The sequence below is a fragment of the Notechis scutatus genome, chromosome 2 (genome assembly GCF_049901735.1).
Source record: "Notechis scutatus isolate UNSWTSFEM ecotype Mainland chromosome 2, rNotScu1.2, whole genome shotgun sequence".
Taxonomy (NCBI): Eukaryota; Metazoa; Chordata; class Lepidosauria; order Squamata; family Elapidae; genus Notechis; species Notechis scutatus.
Genome location: NC_142010.1, coordinates 10,491,747 through 10,515,576, shown reverse-complemented (window position 1 = coordinate 10,515,576; position 23,830 = coordinate 10,491,747). Strand labels below are relative to the sequence as shown.

The 23,830-nt window shown below is 47.1% G+C and overlaps 1 protein-coding gene across 1 annotated transcript; it reads right to left on the bottom strand.

Moving 5' to 3' along the window:
* Positions 1-3,440: 3,440 nt before the first annotated feature.
* LOC113424438 (uncharacterized) lies at positions 3,441-22,999 on the bottom strand. The gene is made up of 4 exons (XM_087952891.1): positions 22,827-22,999; positions 14,905-15,923; positions 10,115-10,220; positions 3,441-7,077 (listed from the first exon to the last, which is right to left on the bottom strand). Exons 2-4 carry the CDS (start codon positions 15,730-15,732, stop codon positions 4,586-4,588), a joined length of 3,426 nt encoding a protein of 1,141 aa, XP_087809017.1. The 5' UTR covers positions 15,733-15,923; positions 22,827-22,999; the 3' UTR covers positions 3,441-4,585.
* Between the last annotated feature and the right edge of the window lie 831 nt (positions 23,000-23,830).

The following is a 23,830-nucleotide window of genomic DNA, read 5'->3' as shown; positions in this document are numbered from 1 at the left end:
TATGTTTGTCTCTATTGTGGTTAGCCAGCAGCAGGTGTGGACGGCTGAGGAGAGCGAGGACTCAGATGAGGGGCCAGGACCATTAGGGAGTGGACTGCTGCCTTCAGAGATTGTGGGGGCTGGCAGCAGTGATGAGGAGGTTCCCGAGGAGCCTGTGCCAAGTGCGGATACGGCTGCTTGCAGGAAAGAGCAGCTGCAGCAGCACGAGTGACTCAGGAGTAAGGCTGCAAGGTAATGGCCCCTCCTCCAAAAGCTGTGAAGTGAACGTTCTTTGCAGAAGGCAAAGACGTTTTGAAACTACAGCCTCGTGGACATTCCAGTATCCTGAGTTTGTATTTGAAGATTTTTATTTTGCAAATCATTTCTTGTCTGTTATCTTTTTGGCAAGTCTCACACAGTTTGGCAAGGCTTGTGCTTATCACAGCTAATTACTTTGTAAGGTTTCTGTTCTTTTTGAATTGTGTTTGATTTATTGGAAAAGGGCGTGGGTCAGTCTCGGAGTTACTCATTGGAACGGAGGTTTGCTGGAACGCTGACAGAGGGTTTGAGGGAAGACAGGTGCAGAGGTGGTATTCAGCAGATTCTGACCAGTTCTGGAGAACTGGTAGTGGAAATTTTGAGTAGTTCGGAGAACCGGCAAATATTGCCTCCTGACTGGAGATTTTACAGTATCCTTCCCCTGCCACGCCTACCAAGCCACGCCCACAGAACCGGTAGTAAAAAAAAATTGAATCCCACCATTGCACAGGTACCCTTGACACAAGTGACGTTGAGCTGGCCACGCCCACCCCAGCCACACCCCCGGCCCTCCAAGGTTAAACACAACCCTGATGCAGCCCTCAATGAAATCAAGTTTGACACCCCTGGCCTAGAATGAAAGCTTACCTTACTTAGCAAATTTATGGTTGTATTTAGATTTCAATCCTGATTCAGTTCTCTAAAAATATTAAAACCATGGCAACAATCTTAGGGGAATCTGAATGGCATTTGAAAAGTTCTATTTTGGCTTCCCTGACATAAATGTGGATGAGGTTTTGTTTTTTATTTTTATTTTACAAACAGTGAAGTCTGTCTGGGCAGGTCACAAGCACTCAACACTTAAAAAGTTTTGTATAGATATATATTTTATTATCATTTTTTTCATACTTACAAGAAATGTACGAAGAAGTTAACACTTCTTTCATTTTGGCAAAGTGTAAAGAAGATTTTTCTTTCCTATTTTGGGGGGGGTGGGGGCATGGCAATGGGAGTTTTGTATTAGTTGCATATTGTTCTTTCTTTGCAGAAAGACAAGGCGGTATAACTTACGCGGAAGCTTTTGTCCTTTTCTTGAATGTTTGTAAAAAAAACAAAATTGTCCGTTTCCGAGTCTCCCACTTCTACAGCTGTCCCATTTCTGTCCCATACAGCATTTTAGAAACACTTTATTCAAAGTAACAGACGCAAAACGACCCTTCTTAAAAGGCCGGTGTCTAAGGTAAGTTCAGGAAAAGTAAAATAATTCTAATGGAGAAAACACTCCAGTCTGAACTGCTTTTCCTACACTTTTACGGTATTTTTCAGTATTTCTTTGAATTCTCCTTCACGGTCGTTTGCTTCCAACGTCCATTTTGTTCTTAAAGTCACTTCCTTCCAGCGTCCATTTTGTTCTTAAAGTCGCTTCCTTCCAGCGTCCATTTTGTTCTTAAAGTCGCTTCCTTCAGGTGTCCATTTTGTTCTTAAATGGATTGGTCGTTTCCATTTCAAACATCTACTCCAAAGGCATGTCAATATCATGAGCGTTGCCAGAATTCCTACTCTTAATGTTCCCTTTCTTTTTTATCAATTCCCTCCCTCCCCCTATTATTCATATTTTGCTGCCTACGAAGACCATGGTTCTTTTCTCTTTGGTTGTTGCCTGGTGGACAGTTGGAGGAGCATTATCCTTACCAAGACATGGTCTACCTTTCCACGTTAAAAACAGTTTTTTTAATATCCTGGAAAGGACCAAAAAAGGCTTAGTAGCGGTGCCACTTCCCAAATGGAAGACCTCTTTCCCCATTGGTAAAGGAGGAAGGACATTTTCGCTCAATACATCTCTTGTCTCAACGTCTTCTGCACCGATTCTAAGATGCCTGACCAAAAACACTAGATCTTGTGGCACCTGAAAATCCACCGAGTCTCGCCAACGAAGTATTTTTGTGGCTTTTCTCCTGGCCTGATCCTACTACCTCCATTTTTCCCTTTTTATAGGAGCTTAGGGAAGTCCCAGACTTAGGCAGTCTTTCCATTTTTCCAAGATTGTGAAAAAAGAATTCACTCAGAGCGCGGGACAGGGATGTCTCCATGAAGATGACTCAAACTGAATCCCTTTTTAAAAAAACAAAACAAAAGGCAGCAGATAAGGTGACTGGAAAGACGTGGTCAACCTAAGATCTAGACCAAGGGTGTCAAACTCAAGATGCACGCCCTGGAAAGAGCAAAGGACCAGCCTGCGGTGCCTCTGCCAATGAAAACGGAGTTTGGGGAGGATCGTATGGCCTCCGAGCTCCATTTTCACTGGCAGAGAGCTAGCAAAACAAAAAACCAAGCAAAAGGAGAAATATTTCCCGTTTTGCATTTGAGCATGCAAGAAGGGACAGGAAAGGAGAAAGGGAAAGAGGAAAGAGAAACAGAAAGAAGGAAAGATGGGAAGAGAGCAAGGAAGGAAAAAGGAGGAAAGAGAGGAAGAAGAATGAAGAGGGAAGGAAAAAGAAGAAGAAGGAAGGAAAGGAGGAAGGAAGGAAAGGAAGGGAGGGAAGGAAGGAAACGAAGGGAAGGAAGGAAGGGAAGGAAGGAAGGAAAGAAGGGAAGGAAAGGAGGGAAGGAAAGGAAGGGAGGGAGGGAAGGGAAGAAAGAAAGGAGGGAAGGAAGGAAAGGGAGGGAGAAAGGGAAGGAAGGAAAGGGGAAGGAAGGAAGGAAGGGGAGGAAGGGGAGGAAGGGATGGAAGGAAGGAAGGGAAGGAAGAAAGGAAGGAAGGAAAGAAGGAAAGGAAGGAAAGAAAGAAGGAAGGGAAGGAAGGAAAGGGAAGGAAGAAAGGAAGGGAAGGAAGGAAAGGGAAGGAAGAAAGGAAGGGAAGGAAGGAAGGGAAGGGAAGGAAGAAAGGAAAGGAAAGGAAGGAAGGAAGGAAAGAAGGAAGGAAGGGATGGAAGGAAGGAAGGAAGGAAGGGAAGGAAGGGAAGGGAAGGGAAGGAAGAAAGGAAGGGAAGGAAGGAAAGGAAGGAAGGAAAGAAGGAAAGGAAGGAAAGAAAAGGGAGGGAGGGAAGGGAAGGAAGAAAGGAAAGGAGGGAAGGAAGGAAAGAAGGAAGGAAGGAAGGAAAGGAAGGAAGGAAGGAAAGGAGGGAAGGAAGGAAAGGAGGGAAGGAAGGAAAAAGGGAAGGGAAGGGAAGAAAGAAAGGAAGGAAAGGGAAGGAAGGAAAGGAGGGAAGGAAGGAAAGGAAGGAAGATTAAGAGAGTGAGGGTCTGAGGGAAGTCTTGTCTTAGCACTTAGCCACCACAGGTGCCTCCCCGACACGAGTTAATGTCGAGCTGGCCACGCCACCCTGACCACACCCATCCCGCCCCTCCCCCATCCAAGGTCAAACCCAACCCTGATGCAGCCCTCAATCAAATTGAGTTTGACACCCCTGATCGAGAGAGTGATGCTACTCCGAAGAAATCAAGGCTCGGCTCCAACCCTCCCCCATCTTTGACATGCTTTAAACTACTACCCACAATTTTTGTACGTATGGAGACCGCGTTAATCCATATGGAGAGCGCTGGGTTGCCTTTCTTTAAGGTAAACAAACATTCATGGACCTTTCTAGCTAGCAGAAGAGAGTCCAAGATATCAGCGCAAGGCTGGTCACCGCAGACGATCAGAGCAGGACGATGGAGACCCATCTGCAGGTCCATCCTATAAACTTGGGAGGCCCTTGAGGGACCTGGACACACTCTCCTTCTCTCTCTCTCTCAGCTGAACCTTCCTGGCAGCGTCCATCATTTGGGCAGATAAGATTAAAAAAAGGGATCCCTTTGTAGGCCTGAAGAAAAGATGGGAGATTAAGTCCAATTGAAAGAAACGCATCTGCAGGGACTACTTAACGGACATGAACTGGAAGCTTTTGCCAGAAAAGAGCTTGTTCTGGTGGCCTTTAAGAATCCCTCTGAAGCTGGCTGATGGATGCAGACCCAGACTCACTGACCCTCTTAGCTCCTCAGTTTAGAAGCAGCACTGAGTTCAAATCCGGAGCAAAGGCTTCCCAATACATGGGAGAAACTCCCCCTGAGAGGGCTTTCTCCGCCTTGATGTGATACATCTTGATGCTCTGATGAGCAGCAAACGGTCACGTTGTGACAGCAAAACGGCATTTTCTCATTGTAGGGCCTTCTTGGTAGCCACTTGGCTAATGAGTCATAATAGTGTTTCTCAACCTTGAGGACTTTAAGATGTGTGGACTTCAACTCCCAGAATTCTCTGGGAGAATGGGGAATTCTGGGAGTTGAAGTCCACGCATCTTAAAGTCCCCAAGGTTGAGAAACACTGGTCCGTAACCTTTTCTTTTAATCAACAGATCGTTCAGGGTGTTTAGGTGTGGATTCTCTGGTGTTTAATCAGATTCTCGTGCGAGCAGAAGCTTTTCCCACAGTCTGAACATTTATAAGGGTTCTCCCCCGAGTGAATCCGCTGGTGGCGGATCAGGTTGGAGCTCTGGCTGAACCCTTTCCCGCAGTCCAAGCACTTGTACGGCCTCTCCCCCGTGTGGCTCCTCTGGTGAATGATGAGTTGCGATTTGGTGACAAACGATTTCCCGCAATCCAGGCACTGGAAGGGATTCCCTTTCATGTGCATCCTCTGGTGCTTCAGCAGCTTCATGTGGGAGTTGAAGCTCTCCTCGCAGTCGGAGCACGGGAACATCTTCACGCGGCGGTGGGTCTTCTGATGGACCGTCAGGTGCGAGCTCTGGCTGAAGCACTTCCCGCACACCAGGCATTTGTAGGGTCTCTCGCCGGTGTGGATCCTCTGATGGACGATCAGGTAGGACTTGGAGATAAAGGTTTTCCCGCAATCCAGGCATTTATTGCTATTCCCGTCGTTGCTGCTGCTGCTGCTGTTGCTGTTGCTGTTGGTGGTTGGGTTGGTGTAGGCCTTTTTGGCCGTGTGAATGGTTTTGTGGGCTAGGAGCTGGGAACTCACGCGGAAACTTTTCCCGCATTCGGAACACTGGTACGGCTTCTTCCCCAAGTGGGTCCTTTTGTGGACGTTGAGGTGGGAACTCTGGCTGAAGCTTTTCCCGCAGGCCAGGCACTTGAACGGCCGCTCGCCTGTGTGCATCCGCTCGTGGATGATCAGGTAGGACTTGAAAACGAAGGACTTGTGGCAGTAGGAGCACTTGTGCGGCTTCTTGGTTTCGTGGATTTTCTTGTGGGCGAGCAGGTGCGAGCTCACCTTGAAGCTCTTCCCGCAGTCCGAGCACTGGAATGGGTTCTTGCCCGTGTGGGTGCGCTCGTGCACCGTCAGGTTGGAGCTCTGCGTGAAGCTCTTGCCGCAAGCCAAGCATTTGTAGGGCCTCTCCCCGGTGTGGATCCTCTGGTGGATGATGAGGTAGGACTTGGCAAAGAAAGACTTCCCACAGTAGGAGCACTTGTGCGGCTTCTTGGCCACGTGCATGCGCTTGTGGGCAATCAGGTGGGAGTGCACCTTGAAGCTCTTGCCACAGTCCGAGCAAATATACAGGTTTTCTCCTGTGTGGATTCTCTGGTGCTTAAGCAGGTTGGTGCTGGAGCTGAAACTCTGCCCGCAGTGAGAACACGGGAAGGGCTTCACCCCGGTGTGGGTGCGCTTGTGGACGTTCAGGTGGGAGCTTTGGCTGAAGCATTTCCCGCACGTCAAGCACTTGAATGGCCTCTCCCCAGTGTGGATCCTCTGGTGGATGATGAAGTAGGATTTGGTAAAGAAAGCTTTCCCGCAGTAGGAGCACTTGTGCGGTTTTTTGGCAGCGTGATTCCGCTTGTGTGCCATCAGGTGAGAATTGAGGCGGAAGGACTTCTCGCATTCGGTGCACTTATAAGGGTTCTTGGCGGCGTGGAGGGTTTGGTGCTGGCTGAGGTTCAACCTGGAGTGGAAGCTTTCGTTGCAGTCGGTGCACTGAAACTGCTTGCCTTTTTTATGGATTTTCTGGTGCACTTTGAGGTGAGCGTTCTGGCTAAAGGTTTTCCCGCACTCCACGCATTTATAGGGTTTCTCTCCGGTATGAATCCGCTGGTGGATAATGAGGTGTAATGCGGCAAGGAAAGATTTCCCGCAGTCCGGACAGGAGTGAAGCTTCCGTCTGGTGTGGATCCTTTTGTGGGCGATAAAATGGGCATGGATCTTGAAGCTTTTCCCGCAGACTAAGCATTTGTACGGGGCCCCTTTCACGTGGACAGCCTGGTGTTTGCTGAGGTTGGTGCTGGAGCAGAAACTTTTCCCGCAGTCCGAGCACTGGAAGGGTTTCACGCCTGTGTGGATGCGCTGATGGACGGTGAGATTGGAGCGCTGGGTGAAGGTCTTCCCACAGGACAGGCATTTAAAGGGCCTCTCTCCGGTGTGGATCCGCTGATGGATGATCAGGTGGGCTTTGGCAATGAAGGACTTGCCACACTCGGGGCACTGGTGCGGCTTCTTCTCCTCGTCGTTGTCATTGCTGGAAAGGCAGGGGGAAATCGTTTTGAAGCTCCTGCCGCCGTCTGAGAATTTGTAAAGATCGTTTTTCTCGTGTTTAATCAGATCAGCTCTCGGCCTAAAGCTCCAGCCGCCCGCCAGGTAGGCGTCTTTTCCTTCGTGGAATTGCTCGTCATCCCTGGGACCGTCCAGCAGTTCCTCGCCCTCCCACAGGGGGGAGCCAGATTCCTCTCTGTCCCCTTGCAGGCCACTTGCTTTCTTCCTCTCGGCTCGGTACCACCCCTGCAGGACGTCCTCCTCCTCCTCCTCCCCAAAGTGGGAAACTTTGTTTTCCAGTCTCCCCCGTTTCAGGCTCCTGTTGAAAACTTGGTCGAAACTTTCGGCATGGGCCATCTTCTCATTCATGCACGACCATCCTGCATCCACAAAATCCAAGAGGAAATATTCAATAAGGCGTTTGCATTAAAAAATAAAATAAAAAGAGGAACAGCGTTAGGCGAAACCAGCCATCCACAATGGCTCCTTCTCTGTCTGTCTGTCTGTCTCTCTCTCTGTCATCTATCTATCTATCATTTATCCATCATCTATCTATCAATTGATCTGCCAATCGATCTACCAATCGATCTATCTATCCATCTATCTATTATCTATCAATCGATCTATCTACCAATCGATCTAATCAATCTAGCTATCTATCATCTATCAGTCATCTATCAATCTATCATCTCTATCTCCGTATCTCTCTCTCTCTATCCATCCATCCATCTATATCTGTCTATCCATCCATTCATTCTCTATCCATCATATATTTATCTATTTATATCTATCTATCTATCTCTATCTATCTATCTTCTCTCTCTCTCTCTTTCTCGCTCTCTCTCTCCATCCATCCATCCATCATGTATTCATCTATTTATCTATATCTATAACTATCATATCTATATATCTACATCCATCCATCCTCTAATTATCTATATCTACCGTGTTTTCCCAAAAATAAGACCCTGTCTTATATTTTTTTTGCTACCAAAAAAAAGGCACCAGGTCTTATTTTCGGGGGATGTCACCAACCGACTAACCTCCCTTGTGCGTGTCACCCCCCGGCCTCCTTTTCTCTATCTGAGGCCTTCAGGAATTTCTTATGCAGCCATCAAGGCTTCCCTGAAGGTCTCTGCAGCCAATAACAAAGCTCCGGATCGATCCAGAGCTTTATTATTAGATACCTTCAGGAAAGCCTTGCCAGCCTTGCCGGCTGCAGAAGAAATGGGCTGGCAAGGCAGGTGTCGGGGTGTGTGAGGCCTGGCTACAACTGTCCGAAGGTAAGTACTAGGGCAGCTCTACCCCCTCCATCCCCACCCTAGCTTAATTTTTACCTGTTCTCTCTGGAGTGGGTGAGATCTTAATTAGGGCTTATTTGGGGGGTAGGGCTTATATTGGGTGCACATATAAAAAATCAAGCTAGGACTTACTTTCAGGGTAGGTCCTATTTTCGGAGAAACAGGGAATCTATCTGTCTACCTACTTACCTATCTACCTAATCCAAAATCTATCTAATAAAATGTAGAGGTCGACTTATGGCCAGAATGTTTGTTGCCAAGCAAGCTGGTTGTTAAGGGAGGAGAGATTTTATGACCTTTTTTTGCCACTGTTGTTAAGCAGATACTGCAGTTGTTAAGTGAACTCTACGGTCATTAAAGAAGCTCAACATCTCGCATTGATTGTGCTTGTTGTTGTTGGAAGCCAGCTGAGAAGGTAAAAAAAGAAAAATGGGGGAGCACATGAGCCCAGAATGCTGCAACTGTCGAAAACGGATGCCAATTGCCCAGTGGTCATAAATCAAGGACTACCTGCATGTGCTCCAGATAAGAGTATATGGTTCTTTCCTCTACTCCTGTTACCTAATTGACAGCTCTCTGGTTCAGAGTCTTTCAAGGAGCTTTGCACTGAGCAGGGAATTGAATCTGGATTTCCCACATTCGAGTCTACCACTCTAACTACTATGCAATACTGTTCCAGCAGCTGGATAGGTAGCTCAGCAGGCTGCAACACCAGGTTAACTTTCTCTAGGGCAGGGGTGTCAACTCGATTTCATTGAGGGCCGCATCAGGTTTGTGTTTGACCTTGATGGGGGGGGATGTCAGCCAGCTCGACGTCACTCATGTTGGGAGGGGGGCACCTGTGGTGACCAAGTGCTAAGGTAGGATTTCTCTCAGACCGTTCCTCACTCTCACTATAATCTCCCTCCCTCCCATCCTCCCTTCCCTTCTCTTCCCTTCCCTTCCTTTTCTTTTTTTCCTTCCCTTTTCCTTCTCCTTTCTTCTTCCTTCCCCTCTTCCCTTATTTTTCCTTCCTCATTCTCTTCCCATCTTTTTCTTTGTCTTCCCTCTTTCCCTTTCTCCTTTCCTGCCCCTTCTTCAAAGTTCAAATGCAAAAGGGGAGAAACATTTCTCCTTTTGTTTGGTTTTTAGTTTTTTTCTGCTAGGCCTCTGCCAGCGAAAATGGAGCCTGAGGAGACAGTATGCGAGTTCCATTTTTGCTGGCAGAGGCACCTTCCTTCCTTCCTTCCTTCCTTCCTTCCTTCCTTCCTTCCTTCCTTCCTTCCTTCCTTCCTTCCTTCCTTCCTTCCCCTCTTTCCTTATTTTTCCTTCCTCATTCTCTTCCCATCTTTTTCTTTGTCTTCCCTCTTTCCCTTTCTCCTTTCCTGCCCCTTCTTCAAAGTTCAAATGCAAAAGGGGAGAAACATTTCTCCTTTTGTTTGGTTTTTCGTTTGTTCTGCTAGGCCTCTGCCAGCGAAAATGGCGCCTGAGAAGACAGTGTGTGAGCTCCGTTTTTGCTGGCAGAGGCACGTGGGGCCGATGACACCCCTGCTCTAGGATCAAATTTTAAATTAGATTGACTAATCTTCCTGCTAGATTATGCTAGTCCACCACTCTAACTAAAGGTAGTCCTCAACGTACAACAGTTCGTTTACTGACCGTTCAAAGTTATGAAGTCATGAACAAAGGGACTTATGACCGTTTTTCACACCTAGGACCGTTGCAGAATTCCCCCATGGTCACATGATCAAAACTTGACAACTGACTCCTATCTACAATGGTTGCAGTGTTCTGATGTCACGGGATCCCTTTCTCCGACCTTCTGAAAGGGAAAAATCCATGGGGAAACCAGATTCACTTAACAACCTTGGCAAGAAAGGTCGTAAAATGGGTCAAAATTAACTTAGCAACTGCCTTGCTTAATAACCAAATTCCTGGGCTCAATGGTGGTCATAATTTGTGGGCTACTATATATTATAAATGACATAATGACCTGCTTAACAACCGGCACCTCTTACAATGGTAATTCCAAGCTCATTTATGGTCATAAATCGAGGGTCTGTATCCTTGCAAACCCCTTATGGATTATTACAGGGGGGGGGGAAAGGAGGGGAAGGTAAAATTCGTTTATTCTCACCCAAGGAGTCAACATCTCTCTCCTGTGCATCCCCGTCAGCCTCGTTTGATGGTGAGTCTTCTCCCTCAGAGAAGTCCAGCGAAATCTCTTCAATGGGTCCCAGCTCCTGGAAGGAAAGGGGAAGACGTCACTTCAAGGAAAGATCTGGAAGGAGAGGCACTACCGGGAAGAGGAGAAAATGGTGGTATTGGTCAGGCACCAAAGTTGGGTGGGTGGGGGCATCAAAGAAGAGGAACCACAGCTACCTTTGACCCGAGACTTAGCTGGACTACAGATGCATTTTATGACGAGCAATTCCATCCAACTGGTCCTAAATCAGGAGTCTCCAACCTTGGCAAGTTTGTGACCTGTGGACTTCAACTCGGGGGTGGGATTCAAATTTTTTAACAACAGGTTCTGTGGGCGTGGCTTAGTTGGCGGATGTGGCTTGGTGGTCATGTGACTGGCTGGGCGTGGCCAACTCAACATCACTCACACTGAGGCACGCATCTCCTCGCCTGGCCTCTCGTGACTGTGGGGATGCTGCAACAGTTGTGTGAAAAAGAATCATAAGTCACATTTTTCAGTGCCACTGTAAACTTTGAATGGTCACTCCACACAAAGTACCAGCAAAGGAGGGGAAAAATAACTCCAGAGAAGTTCCAGAGACAGGAAGTCTAGTCCTGCCAAGAATGTAATAAGGGTTAACGGAGAGACAGTTTCTGTAAGCAACACCAGAATGTTTCCTTCCTGCCTTCCTTACAGGATTAGGCCAGGAATATCTTCTAACAACCGGTTCTCCGAACTGCTTAGAATGTTAACAACCAGTTCTAGCAAATAGGTGCGAACTGGTAGAATCCCACCCCTGCTTCAACTCCCAGAATTTTCTCAGCCAGCGCATGCGAGGTCAAACACAACTCTGATGTGGCCCTCAATGAAATCGAGTTTGACACCCTGTCCTTGATTAACAATCATTTGTTTAAGAACCGTTCCAAGTTCCAATGGCATTGAGCAAGGGAACTCACGACCTCTTCTTCCACTTAATGAGGCCGAGCAAGCCCTGAGACCAGAAGAAAAGAGAGCAGAGCTAGCACTCCGTAGGGGCTGGAGGGCAATTCTGGACCTAAAGCGTTTGAACAAATCATTGGTTTATCGAAAATTCAAGATACTATTCTCCAGTGCATTCTGATTAGTATCAGAGGGAATGATATCATGACCTCTATAGATCTCATAGAGGCTTATCTACATATACCAATCAGACCTGCCCACTACAGATATCTTAGATTTGGTTATTGTGATCGGCACTATGAATATATTGCCTTGCCATTCGGTGTGGCTTCAGCCCTTAGGATTTTTACCAAGGTCCTCGCGGCGTTGGCTGCCTCGCTCAGGATCAAATCTGTCCGCTTACAATGTTATCTGGATGATATTTTAATTTTGTCATCTTCCAGACATCAAGCAAAATTGGATACCAAGTTTACTCTGGAGACCCTTCAGGGTCATGGCTTTTCCATAAATTGGGATAAAAGCCACTTGATCCCCTCAACTAGGCAAATTCATTTAAGGGCAGTGATAGATACCGTGGAGGGCAAGGTCTTTTCTCTCAGGACAGGTTAAACAGTATTCAGTCTTTGGCCAAAGAGATCAGGACCTTAAAGAGGTTCTGGATGTCCCAGCAGCCCTGTATCAAAGATTAAATCGGAATTGGCCCCCCCCCCCCCCAACAGTCAAAATTAAAAATAATAACCAAAAAAAAAATAATTAAAACCAACCCAAAACCACACAAAAAAAAATGGCCACCCCCCCCCCCCACCGAAGCCATCAAAGTGAATCGCTCTGGAAAGTCATTCAAAGATTCCTCCACCCAACAGTAGCCACATATCTGCCTGCTGGCCTGCTTGGGCTACTTAGGACATGCAATTTCCCGATGGCTTCCCCAATGACTTTGCCAGTCGAAAGTCCCAAGGAGGTCCTTGTTTTAACAAGTTAAGATCCTCGCTTCACAACATCAACCAGCAGTGCCGTCATTGATCCAGCCGTGTGATGTCATGTTTTACGACTGCATTGCTTAGGGAATGGAAATTCCTATCCCAATTGCCATTGTTAAGCGAGGACTACTTGTAGTTTACAACAGGAATTTCCATTACAAGTCACACATGCTTTTAGAGCTGATCAAAGTTACATAAATGAAATAGAAGCAGAGTCAAAACTTAATCCGAAAGGTAGTCCTCAGCTTAGGACCACAATTGAGCCCAAAATTTATGTTGCTTGAATGAGAAATTTGTTAAGTGGGCCTTTGCCCCATTTTACGACTTTTCTTGCCACAGTTGTTAAGTGAATCACTGTGGTTGTTAAAATTAGTCACATGGTTGTTAAGTGAATCTGGCTTCCCCATGGACTTTGCTTGTCAGAAGGTCGCAAAAGGGGATCACATGACCTCGGGACACTGCATAACAACCGTCCTAACTATGAGTCAGTTCCTAAGCATCTGAATCATGCAGCCCTGGGGATGCTTCAATTTTCATAAGTGTGAAAAATGGTCATAAGTCGCTTTTTTCAGTTATGCTGTAAGTTTGAACGGTCACTAAACAAACTGTTGTGGTTAGCCGGTGGCAGGTGTGGATGGCTGAGGAGAGCAAGGACTCAGATGAGGGGCCAGGACCATTAGGGAGTGGACTGCTGCCTTCAGAGATAGTGGGGGCTGGCAGCAGCGATGAGGAGGTTCCCAAGGAGGCTGTGCCAAGAGCGCGTGAGTGCAGGATTGCTCGTAGGAGAGAGCAGTTACAGCAGCACGGGCGACTCGGGAGTAAGGCTGCAAGGTAATGGCCCCTCCTTCAAGAAAATAAAAGCCAGCTGTGAAGCGAACGTTCTTTGCAGAAGGCAAAGACGTTTTGAAACCCCAGCCTCGTGGACATTCCAGTATCCTGAGTTTGTATTTGAAGATTCTTGTATTGCAAATTATTTCTTGTCTGTTATCTTTTGGCAAATCATGCACAGTTTGGCAAGACGTCTGCTTATCCCAGCTAATTATTTTGTAAAAGCATTACAAGGTTTCTGTTCCTTTTGGATTGTGTTTGATTTGTTGGACAACGGCGTAGGTCAGAACACAAACTGTTGTAAGTGGACTACGTGTACTTTGCTTCAGCCTGTCCGTGGTGGCTGGCTGGACCACCATAACATTTGATACGGACTTTAATTTTAATCATTAAACTAACATATTTTTTTTCTCTTCCCAACTCATCATCAGCATCTTCTTTTAAACGACCCTATAATCCCTTGCAGGGTGGAGTCTGCGCAACTGAATGGAGCTGAGTGTTTACTGGCCGGATGCCCTTCCTGTCACCAATATGGAGTTTTGTTCAGCAGATATATCCTCATTGTGCCCAGAGACAGAAATATCTGCCTCTACCTAAGATCGAACTCACAGCCTCCTGATTGTGAGGAGAGAGCTCCACCTCTAGGCCGCCGCGCTGCTCAATTCTTCCTAACCCATAATCTCTGCCCCCCGCAAATCCATTCATTTTTCCTGGATGAGGAGAGAATGGGGTCACAACATTAATTTATCATTTTAGGGGGTTGCGTTCTCATAGCATTTGAGAGCTCCTGCAAAACAGGGTTGTATTTCAGCAAGCTGCAAAACCTCAGCCTTCACACCATCGTACATTAAGGAACTGGACAGTTAATCCAGATTTGGGACTCAGCCTATTGCAATAATGGCAAACCTTTTTGTTGTATGTCGAAAGCGCAGGCATGTGCAGTAGTGCGCGCGTGTGCTGGCTCCCACAATACAATGCATTCCGCCCCTCCCTGCACACACGTGCGCTACGCCCCCGCCCGCCCCTGCACCAGTGTCCACTGATTTTGGCCTGTCCGCCATTTTTGCCTGTAAGCCAAGGTTTGTCTCTCCAGGCTGAAATTTGGCCTGATACTGAGTGCCATTTTTCCGCCTCTCCTCTGGAGGCCGGGAGGCCGTTCCCTCCCGAGGGGAAGCCTCTTGCAGCCTCGAAAAATGGGCATTCCGGAAATACTTGAAGTGTCCGTTTTCAGTCTCCGGAGGGCCTCCGGAGACTGGGAGAGGCCGTTTTCGCCCTCCCGGAGGCTTGAGGGAAGCCTCTGCATCCCCGGGAGGCCAAAAAAATGGGCCTTCCGGAAATATTGGAAGTGTCCATTTTCAGCCTCCGGAGGGCCTCTGAAGCCAGGGAGATGCCTTTTTCGTCCACCTGGAGGCTTGAGGGAAGCCTCTGCATCCTCGGGAGGCTGAAAAATGGGCCTTCCGGAAATACTGGAAGTGCCCGTTTTCAGCCTCGGAGGGCCTCTGGAGACCGGGAGAGGCCGTTTTCACCCTCCCGGAGGCTTGAGGGAAGCCTCTGCATCCTCGGGAGGCCGAAAAACGGGCCTTCTGGAAATACTGGAAGTGCCCCTTTTCAGCCTCCGGAGGGCCTCTGGAGCCCGGGAGAGGCCTTTTTGCCCTCCCGGAGGCTTGAGGGAAGCCTCTGCATCCTCAGGAGGCCGAAAAATGGGCCTTCAGGAAATACTGGAAGTGTCCGTTTTCAGCCTCAGAGCCTCTGGAGCCCGAGGGCCGCCCCCGTGTTTGAGGGAAGTCTCTGCTCCCGGTGGAGACCATTTTCGCCCTCCTGGAGGCTCAAGGGAAGCTGGGAGGCGCTATGCAGGTCAGTTTGGCTGGGGCTCGTGTGCCTGCACAAATGGCCCTGCGTGCCACCTGTGGCTTGCGTGCCATAGGTTCGGCCTATTGTGTGAACTGAGCCACAGCACCCTGCTGCAATGAAGGCCCCGGGCGCTCCAAGGCTCACCTCTTCTTCCCAGCTCGCCTCGGCCGGTTGCCTTTGGAGGAAATCCTCAGCCAGGGAAACCGCCTGGGAGCAGGTCTCGGGACCATGTTCCCGGACCCAGCTTTGCATCTCTGGGGGCAGGATGGCCAGGAACTGTTCCAGGATCAGTAGCTCCAAAATCTGCTCCTTGGAGTGTCTCTCCACTTTCAGCCACCGATGACAGAGTTTCTGGAGCTGGCTGTAGACGCCCCTCGGGCCTTCGGCCTCCTGGTAGCAGAAGCGGCGGAAGTTCTGCCGCTGGCGCTCCCTGGAAATGGCGTCCCCCCTCAAGATGGCCGCTTTCACCTTGTCATAGTCCACCCGGTCTCTAGTGTCCAGGTTGCTGAAGATCTGCTCTGCTTCCCCACTCAGGGCAGGCAAGAGTCTGGCCATCCAGTCTTCTCTAGGCCACTGACAGGCCTGGGCCACTTGTTCGAAAGACGCCAGGAAGGCCTTGGTGTTATCCCAGGGAGTGGGCTCCTCCAGCAATTGGGGCGCCTCCCATTCTGAGTGAGGGTACTCCAGTTTCTGCAGAAACTCCTGCCACTGGGCCTCCCAGCGCTGGAGGAGACCATCTCCGGCGTCCTGGTCTCCCGATGGCCTTTGCAAGAACTCCCGAAAGCTTCCAGGCTGAAGGAGGTGAGGAACTTCCTCCGAGCCTTCTCCGGACGAGGAACCCGGCGGCTCTTCTTCCTCCATCTTAATCCGCTGGTGCATCCCTTGCTCCAGCTCGGCATGAAACCGGAGGCCGAAGCTTGACTGGGTCCCCTCCTTGGCAGCCATTTTGTCCCAAATCTGGATGGGCCTCATCCGTGACCAGCCAGCCCGTTTCCTTAGGAGGCTTCCCGGTCCTCAGCTGGATCAAACATCTGGCTGAGATGGTCAATTCCTGAACAGGTTCTCATGTAAGGTTGCTTGGTAAGCGGCAGGCACTCTCTCAAGGCTTTCCTGGTTATGCCATTAACTGTAGTTTAGTCAGATAGTCCGTCTCTGCTGAGGAGCTGGAAAAAGACGAAGAAAGGAATCAGGAATGAATGGAAAAAAGGGACTGCAATATTAAACAAGCTTTTACAGAACTCCTAATTCCATTCTGCACACAGATTTTAAAAAAAAAATTACAGACAGTCCTCGGCTTAAAACAGATAATCAGATTAAACAGATAATCAGAGTTGGAAGGGACCTTGTAGGTCATCTAGTCCAACCCCTACACCATTTCTGACAGATGGCAGCCCAATCTCTTCTTGAAAGTCTCAAGTGAGACTTCTGAGGGCAAGGTGTTCCATTGGTCAGAAAGTTTCTCCTTATTTCCAGGTTAAATCTCTCCTTGTTCAGTTTCCAGCCATTATTCCTTGTCTGGCCTGCAGGTGCTTTGAAAATAGCTTGACCCCTTCCTCTCTGTGGCAGCCCTCAAATCTTAGAAGATTGCTATCCTGTCTCCCCTGGTCCTTCTCTTCACTAGACTAGCCAGGCCCAGTTCCTGCAACCGTTCTTCATATGTTTTAGTCTCCAGTCCCGTCATCATCCTGGTTGCTCTTCTCTGCACTTTTTTTAGAGTCTCAAAATCTTTTTTATAATGTGGTGACCAAAACTGGATGCAGTACTCTAGGTGTGGTCTTACTAAGGCTTTATAGAGTAGTATTAGTACCTCACTTGATCTCGATCTGTTTAGGATTGCATTAGCTTTTTTGGCTGCTGCTGCACACTGCTGGCTCATATTTAGCTGGTTGTCCACTAAGACTCCAAGATCCCTCTCACGGTTACTGCTATTGAGCCTGGTTTCACCCAGTCTATATGTGAACTTTTGGCTTTTCTTGCCTAAGTGTAGGACTTTACTTTTCTCTACATTGAATTTCATTTTGTTAAATATGGCCCAGGGTTCTAGTCTGTCAAGATCCATATGGATCTTGAGCCTATCTTCTTGGTTTACAACCATTCGTTTAGTGACGATTTGAAATTCCAATGGCACTGAAAAAAGTGACTTTTGATCTGTTTTTCATTCTTACGACCATTACAGCATCCCCATGGGTTATGTGATCAAAATTCAGACACTTGGCAACCGGCTCATATTTATGACAGTTGCCGTGTTCCGGTAAGTGTGTGTTTGTGTGTGTGTGTGTGTAAGTGAGTGATCCCCTGAGAGCTTCCAATGATCAAAGTTAACAGGGAAGCTAGATTTACTCAATGACTGTGTATTAACCACTGCGGTAATGTACTTAACAAGGTCATAAAAGGGGGCAATACTCAATGAATGTCTCACTTAGCAACATAAATTTTGGACTCAATTGTGGGTCATAAGCCAAAGACTGCCTGTAATCGCTCTGAAAAAAAAAAATTAAAAGTTTGGGGTTTGACCCAGGAAGATTGTATAACACTGCAAATCCTAAAAGGATAAATGAATGTGCATGTTCCCCCAATAAATAACATTAATCGCCTGCTCACCAAATTGTGAGCCAGTATTGACTGCATTCCAGCTTTGCTGGAGAAAATCGGATTGGCCTAAAAAAAGAATGCTTGAATATGCATAGACACACACTGGAACCACAATTTGAGAACTTTTTAGTGTTATCAAACATTAATCTGTAATTTTGACTGTGAAGAACGGTTGGAAGGACTGGGCATGTTGAGACTGTAGAAAAAGTGCAGAGAAGAGCAACCAGGATGATTAGGGGACTGGAGGCTAAAACATATGAAGAACGGTTACAGGAACTGGGCATGGCTAGTCTAGTGAAGGGAAGGACCAGGGGAGACACGATAGCAGCCTTCCAATATTTGAGGGGCTGCCACAGAGAGGAAGGATTCAAGCTATTCTCAAAGCACCTGTAAGCCACACAAGGAATAACGGATGGAAACTGAACAAGGAGAGATTCAACCTGGAAATAAGGAGAAACTTTCTGACAGTGAGAACAATTAATCAGTTAATTAGCAGGCAATCAGTTTGCCTTCAGAAGTTGTGTAATATCTGTTCTTTGATTGCAAACTGACATCTCTCTGAACCTTGGCAACATCTGTTAGGAATATAAGTCACCTAACAGGTATTTGGGTTGGACAATATATAAACCAGGATAGACATTGTAATACTGTCTCTTTAAGAGAATCCTAAAAGTGTAATTGGGTGTGGTTTCTCAAATGGCCATAAGATGGAGCCAGAAACCTGGGTTGTTTAGTCTTAGTCTTAGTCTCAGAGAGTGTGTCTGAGTGAGTATCTCTGTTTCCTTCTATTGGAGAGTTTTGCCATGCTTCATAATTGACTGCTATTCCTGGATTTGATGTAAGTCTGATACTGAACTGTTTTTGACACTGGACTTTGTTATTGGATTATCCCTGGACTGAAAACTGACTGATTTAACCTCTGAATGACTTTGGACTGCTTGTTTTGAACTTTGCTTAAACCTTTCTGGAAGTAAAAACCTACATTTACTGTACAGTGTATCTGTGTGCTGTGTGTGTATTATTCAAACACTTCTCTCAAATACGTCTCCCTGTATGCGCTCATTCTCCTAACGGGGAATTACCTCAACAACATCTGCTACTACCGATGAAAAAAGGAATTTGACACACCAAACATCTGCCCACCTCTGCCCTGGCAGACACAGCCAAGCAGCTGGTTGTTAAGTGAGTGACACCCCATTTTATGACCTTTTTCTTTTGGCATGGTTAGAATAGCATAGAATAGAGTTGGAAGGCACCCTGGAGGTCTTCTAGTCCAACCCCTTTTCCTGCCGCTCAGCGGCCTCCGCTCGCACCGCCCAGGCTCCGCTCAGGTATCCGGCTGGGGCTGTCAGGAGTTGCTACCGCCGGCGCAGCTCCACGCGGCTCCAGTCCCGCGGTGCCTCGGGAAGGGAAAGGCAAAACCAGGAGCCGCTGCTGCCGTTGCAAAGCGCTGCCGCTGCTCTTCCTTTTGCCTTCCCTTCCTGAGGCAACGCGGACCGGAGTCGCGGAGCCGCGCCAGCAACTCCTGACTCGGGGCCTCCGAGGGGAGGGGAAGGAGGAGAAGGGTGGGGGAAAGGGGGCGATTCCCAAAAAATCGGAATTCGATTTTAATCGGAAGAATATCATGCCTGGCAATCACACGACCTTGAGATGCTGCAACCGTGGTAAAATCCATGCGGGTTGCCAAAATACCCAAATTGTGATCACATGCGTGTTGGGGTGCTGCGACAATTGTAAGCACAAAGCGATTAATCGTAATTAAATCGCATTTTTGAATGGCCCTGAAATTTTGAACCGTCATTAAACAAACGGTTGTAAGTTGAGGGGGCTCAAGGTATGACTGCAGTAGAGCCCTAAAATGTACACTGCGAAGTGAGGAGTTTCTTTTGCCCCACTTTACGACTTTTTCTTGCTGCGTTTGTTAAGCGAATCTGACGTCCCCATGGACTTTGCTTGTCAGAAAAGACGATCGCATGATCCCGGGAGACCGCAACTGTCGCAAACGTGAGCCAGTTGCCAAGTGTCCCAAGTTTTGATCACGTTGAACAGGGGCGACGCCGAAACCGTTGCCGGTGTGAAAAAGTCATAAATCACTTTTTTTCAGTGCTGTTATAACTTTGAATACTAAACAAATGATTGCAAATTGAGGACTGCCTGTAAGATTAGATTGTCAAGGGGGAAGCAAACCTCCAAGGGGGAAAATTAATGTCAGCGTCAGGGATATAGTACTCAAATTTATCAGGAGTTGTTAGGGGGATATTGGGGGCTCTGAACCAGATTGTTAGGTTGCACACGGGAATCATGAGTGAAGATAGGACAACTTTAGCTAGTCTTGAAATAACTAACAGGAAGTGGATCCTGTTAGTAGTTGCATGGGAGAATCTCCCCGGATGAGTTAGCAAAATCAGAATGGAGCTTTACGTGACGGAGCCTACTTGACACAATGGAGGCAGAATAGAATAGAGTAACAGAATTGGAAGGGACCTTGGAGGTCGTTTAGTCCAGTGGTCGCCAACCGGTGGGCCAGGGACGCAAGAAAATTTTGGTGGTCCACAGAGAAATGTCACCCCCAAAGCAATTAATCCAAGCTGCGCTGCCCACATGGCCCGTGGGAACACAAGGCTTGTGTCGCTTGCATTGCGAACAACACGAGGTAGTGAGGGGAGGGGGGAAAGGGCGGAGGGGGGGAACTAGCCCCACTCGCCCCACGTACCTTGCCTGGCCACCGGGATGCTTCTTTCTTCTGCTTTTGGCTCCGTGCAAGGAAAGCAGCAAAAGTCTTTCTTTCTCTCCCCCAAACTCCACCAGAAATGAGTCTTTGGGACCCTGCAAGGCCTCCTGCTCCAAGAGGCTGCACTGACATGACAAGTCTCACCAAGACTCATTTCTGGCAGAGTTTGGGAGAGAGAAAGAAAGACTTCTGCTGCATCTGCTGCTTTCCTTGCATGAAGCCAAAAGTCTCTCTCTCCCCCCCCCCAAGAATCGAGCTGGAGACAGTATCCTGCAATCCAAAATAAAGAATGATTGATCGGTAGGAAAACGGAGTGAGGAATTTTTGTGCAGACTTTTTGGGGGGATTTTCCCAGGGTCTCTAGTCCGTGGGATTTAAAATTATGAGTTTGGTGGTCCCTGAAGTCCAAAAGGTTGGCGACCCCTGTTCTAGTCCAACCCACTACTTAGGCAGGAAATTCTGTATACTGTTTCAGACAAATGGCTATCCAATCTCTTCTTAAAAACTTCCAGCGTTGGAGCATTTACAACTTCTGGAGGCAAGTTGTTCCACTGGTTAATTTAGAACAGAATAGAATAACAGAATAATTGAATAGAATAATTGTTCTGTCAGGAAATTTCTAAGTTCCAGGTTGCTTGTCCCCTTGATTAGTTTCCTTTCCACCCATTGCTTCTTGTCATGCCTTCAAGGGCTTTGGAGAATAGCTTGACCCCCTCTTCTTTGGGGCAATCCCCGAGATATTGGATTTTGCTTATTTCTTTTGGAATGGGTTTTCACCACTTGGAAACCCGCCAACTCGCTTAACAAATGTCTCTCACTGAACACCAGAAATTTGGGCTCCATAAGAGCCGAGGTGGCGCAGTGGTTAGAGTGCAGTACTGCAGGCTACGTCGGCTGACTGCCGGCTGCCAGCAGTTTGACAGTTTGAATCTCACTAGGCTCAAGGTAGACTCACATCCTTCCGAGGTGGGTAAAATGAGGACCCAGATTGTTGGGGGCAACAGGCCGACTTTGTAAACCCCTTAGAGAGGGCTGTGGAGCACTGTGAAGCGGTATAGAAACAGAAAAAAACAATTACTACCAACCTGCCTGTATACTGCAGGAGTCTTACCACCTCTCACAATACTAGACAACACAGTATCAACAGTAGAGACCTTCAAATTTCTAGGTTCTACTATATCACATGACCTAAAATGGACAACTCACATCAAAAACGTCATCAAAAAAGCACAACGAAGAATGTTCTTTCTGCACCAACTCAGGAAGCTCAAACTGCCCAAGGAGCTGCTGATCCAGTTCTACAGAGGAATTATTGAGTCTGTCATCTGCACCTCTATAACTGTCTGGTTTGGCTCTGCAACCCAACAGGACAGACACAGACTTCAGAGGGTAATTAGGACTGCAGAAAAAAACAATTACTATCCACCCGCCTTCAATCGAAGATCTGTATACTGCACCAGTCAAAAAGAGAGCTGTGAAAATATTTAAAGACCCCTCACATCCCGGACATAAACTGTTTCAACTCCTTCCCTCAAAACGACGCCATAGAGAACAACTAGACACAAGAACAGAACAACTAGAAACAAGAACAGTTTTTCCCCTAACACCATCACTCTGCTAAACAAATAATTCCCTCAAACACTGTCCAACTATTTACAAAGTCTGCACTACTATTACTGTTAATCTTCTCATCGCTCCTTATCACCCATCCCTTCCCACTTGTGACTGTATGACTGTAACTTTGTCGCTTGTCTCCTTACGATTTATATTGACTGTTTCCTAGTATGATTTGATTGCTTATTGTACCCTAGGACTATCATTAAGTGTTGTACCTTGTGATTCTTGACTCTTGACGAATGTATCTTTTCTTTTCATGTACACTGAGAGCATTTGCACCAAGACAAATTCCTTGTGTGTCCAATCACACTTGACCAATAAAAAATTCTATTCTATTCTATTCTATTCTATTCTATTCTATTCTATTCTATTCCATTCCATTCCATTCCATTCCATTCCATTCCATTCCATTCCATTCCATTCTTCTACTCTACTCTACTCCTATTCCTATTCTGTCTAGTCTAAGCGCTATTGCTATTTTAGCCATAAGTCGAGGAAGACCTGTATTATAAAAAAACACAAAGCCAACCCACATCAGACACACACCAAACAAAAAGCTCAGGGCCAGTTTGAGAGTCACCAGAGCACTCCTTGAAATTTCCCACAATGCTCCCAAATGCACCACCACCAACCCTCCCTCTGTTTCCTTAAGATAGACTGCCCTGGGATAAAGCATCTCTGTGCAGTAGGACCCTGCAAAACTCTCCCCTTCTCTCTCTCTCTCTCTCCCCGTCTTTCTCTCTGTCTCTCTCTGTCTCTCTCTGTCTGTCTCTGTCTCTCTCTGGCTCTTTCCTCCACCCTGTCCTTTTATTAACTGAGGTCTAGCAACCTGCTTTGTGATTTTCCTTTTTTTTTTTAAGGCATCCTCATGTGCCTCCCCCCTTCCGTTGGCTTGTCTCGTTTTTCCTTGGTTCCTTGCTTGGCTTTTCTAAAAGGAAAAAAAAAAAAGCAGGCAGAAATGCTGCAGGGAGGGCTTCTCCCCCCACCCATTGCCTGGAATGCTGGAAAAGCTATACCCCTGTTGGGTTCCTGCCTGCTTTGCGCCCCCTTTTCAAAGCCCAGCCGTGCAGAGGGAAGGCGGCCTTGCCCCCCACTTCCTCCATCCAGCCCATTTGCTGCGGCTTACCCCATTCCCTCTGCGCGCTCCCAGGCAGCAGCAGCAGCACCTTCTCCCATCTTCCATTCAGCAGCTTCTGCAGGAAATTAAAACAGGAAGGAACTTTTATCCTTTTTTTTCTTCTTCTTTTTTTCTTTTTTTTTTTTTTTGTTAAATGCCTCTAAACTCGCAGCCCCCTTTCATCTTCCGGAGCCCCTCTAGGAATTGCCCCTTCTTTTCCTTTAACCCGTGGAGTGCCAGAAAGGGGGTGGGGGGGAAGAATAATAAAGGGTTTTCTTGTTCTGTTTTATCTTTTTCATCGTTGCCTTTCAAGGCTTCGCCTGCAGGATTCGCAGACGAGTTGGAAGGGACCAAGATCAAGGGAGGTACTAATACCACCCTGTAAAGCCTTAGTAAGGCCACACCTGGAATGCTGCATCCAGATTTATTTATTTATTTGTTTATTTATTCATTCATTCATTTACTTATTTGATTTGTCAAATGCTTACAATATAATAGAAAATACGAATAAACATAAGTATAAATACATGAAGTAGGTATGAATAATTGGGGACAATAGGAAAGGGACGGTAGGCACGATTGTGCGCTTAGGTGTGTGCCACACTATTAAAAAAAAAAAAGATGTGGAGACTCTAAGAAAGAGTGCAGAGAAGAGCAATAAAGGTGATTAGGGGACTGGAGGATAAAACATGAAGAACGATTGCTGGAATTGGGTATGTCTAGTTTCATGAAAATAAAGACTAGGGGGTGACAGGATAGCAGTGTTCCAGTATCTCAGGGGTTGCCACAAAGAAGAGAGGGAGTCAAGCTATTCCCCAAAGCACCTGAGGGCAGGACAAGAAGCCATGGGTGGAAACTAATCAAGGAGAGAAGCAACTTAGAACCAAGGAGGAAATTTCCTGACAGTCATAACAATTAATCAGTGGAACAACTTGCCTCCAGAAGCTGTAAATGCTCCAACACTGGAACTTTTTAAGAAGAGATTGGATAGCCATTTGTCTTGAAGTTGTGTA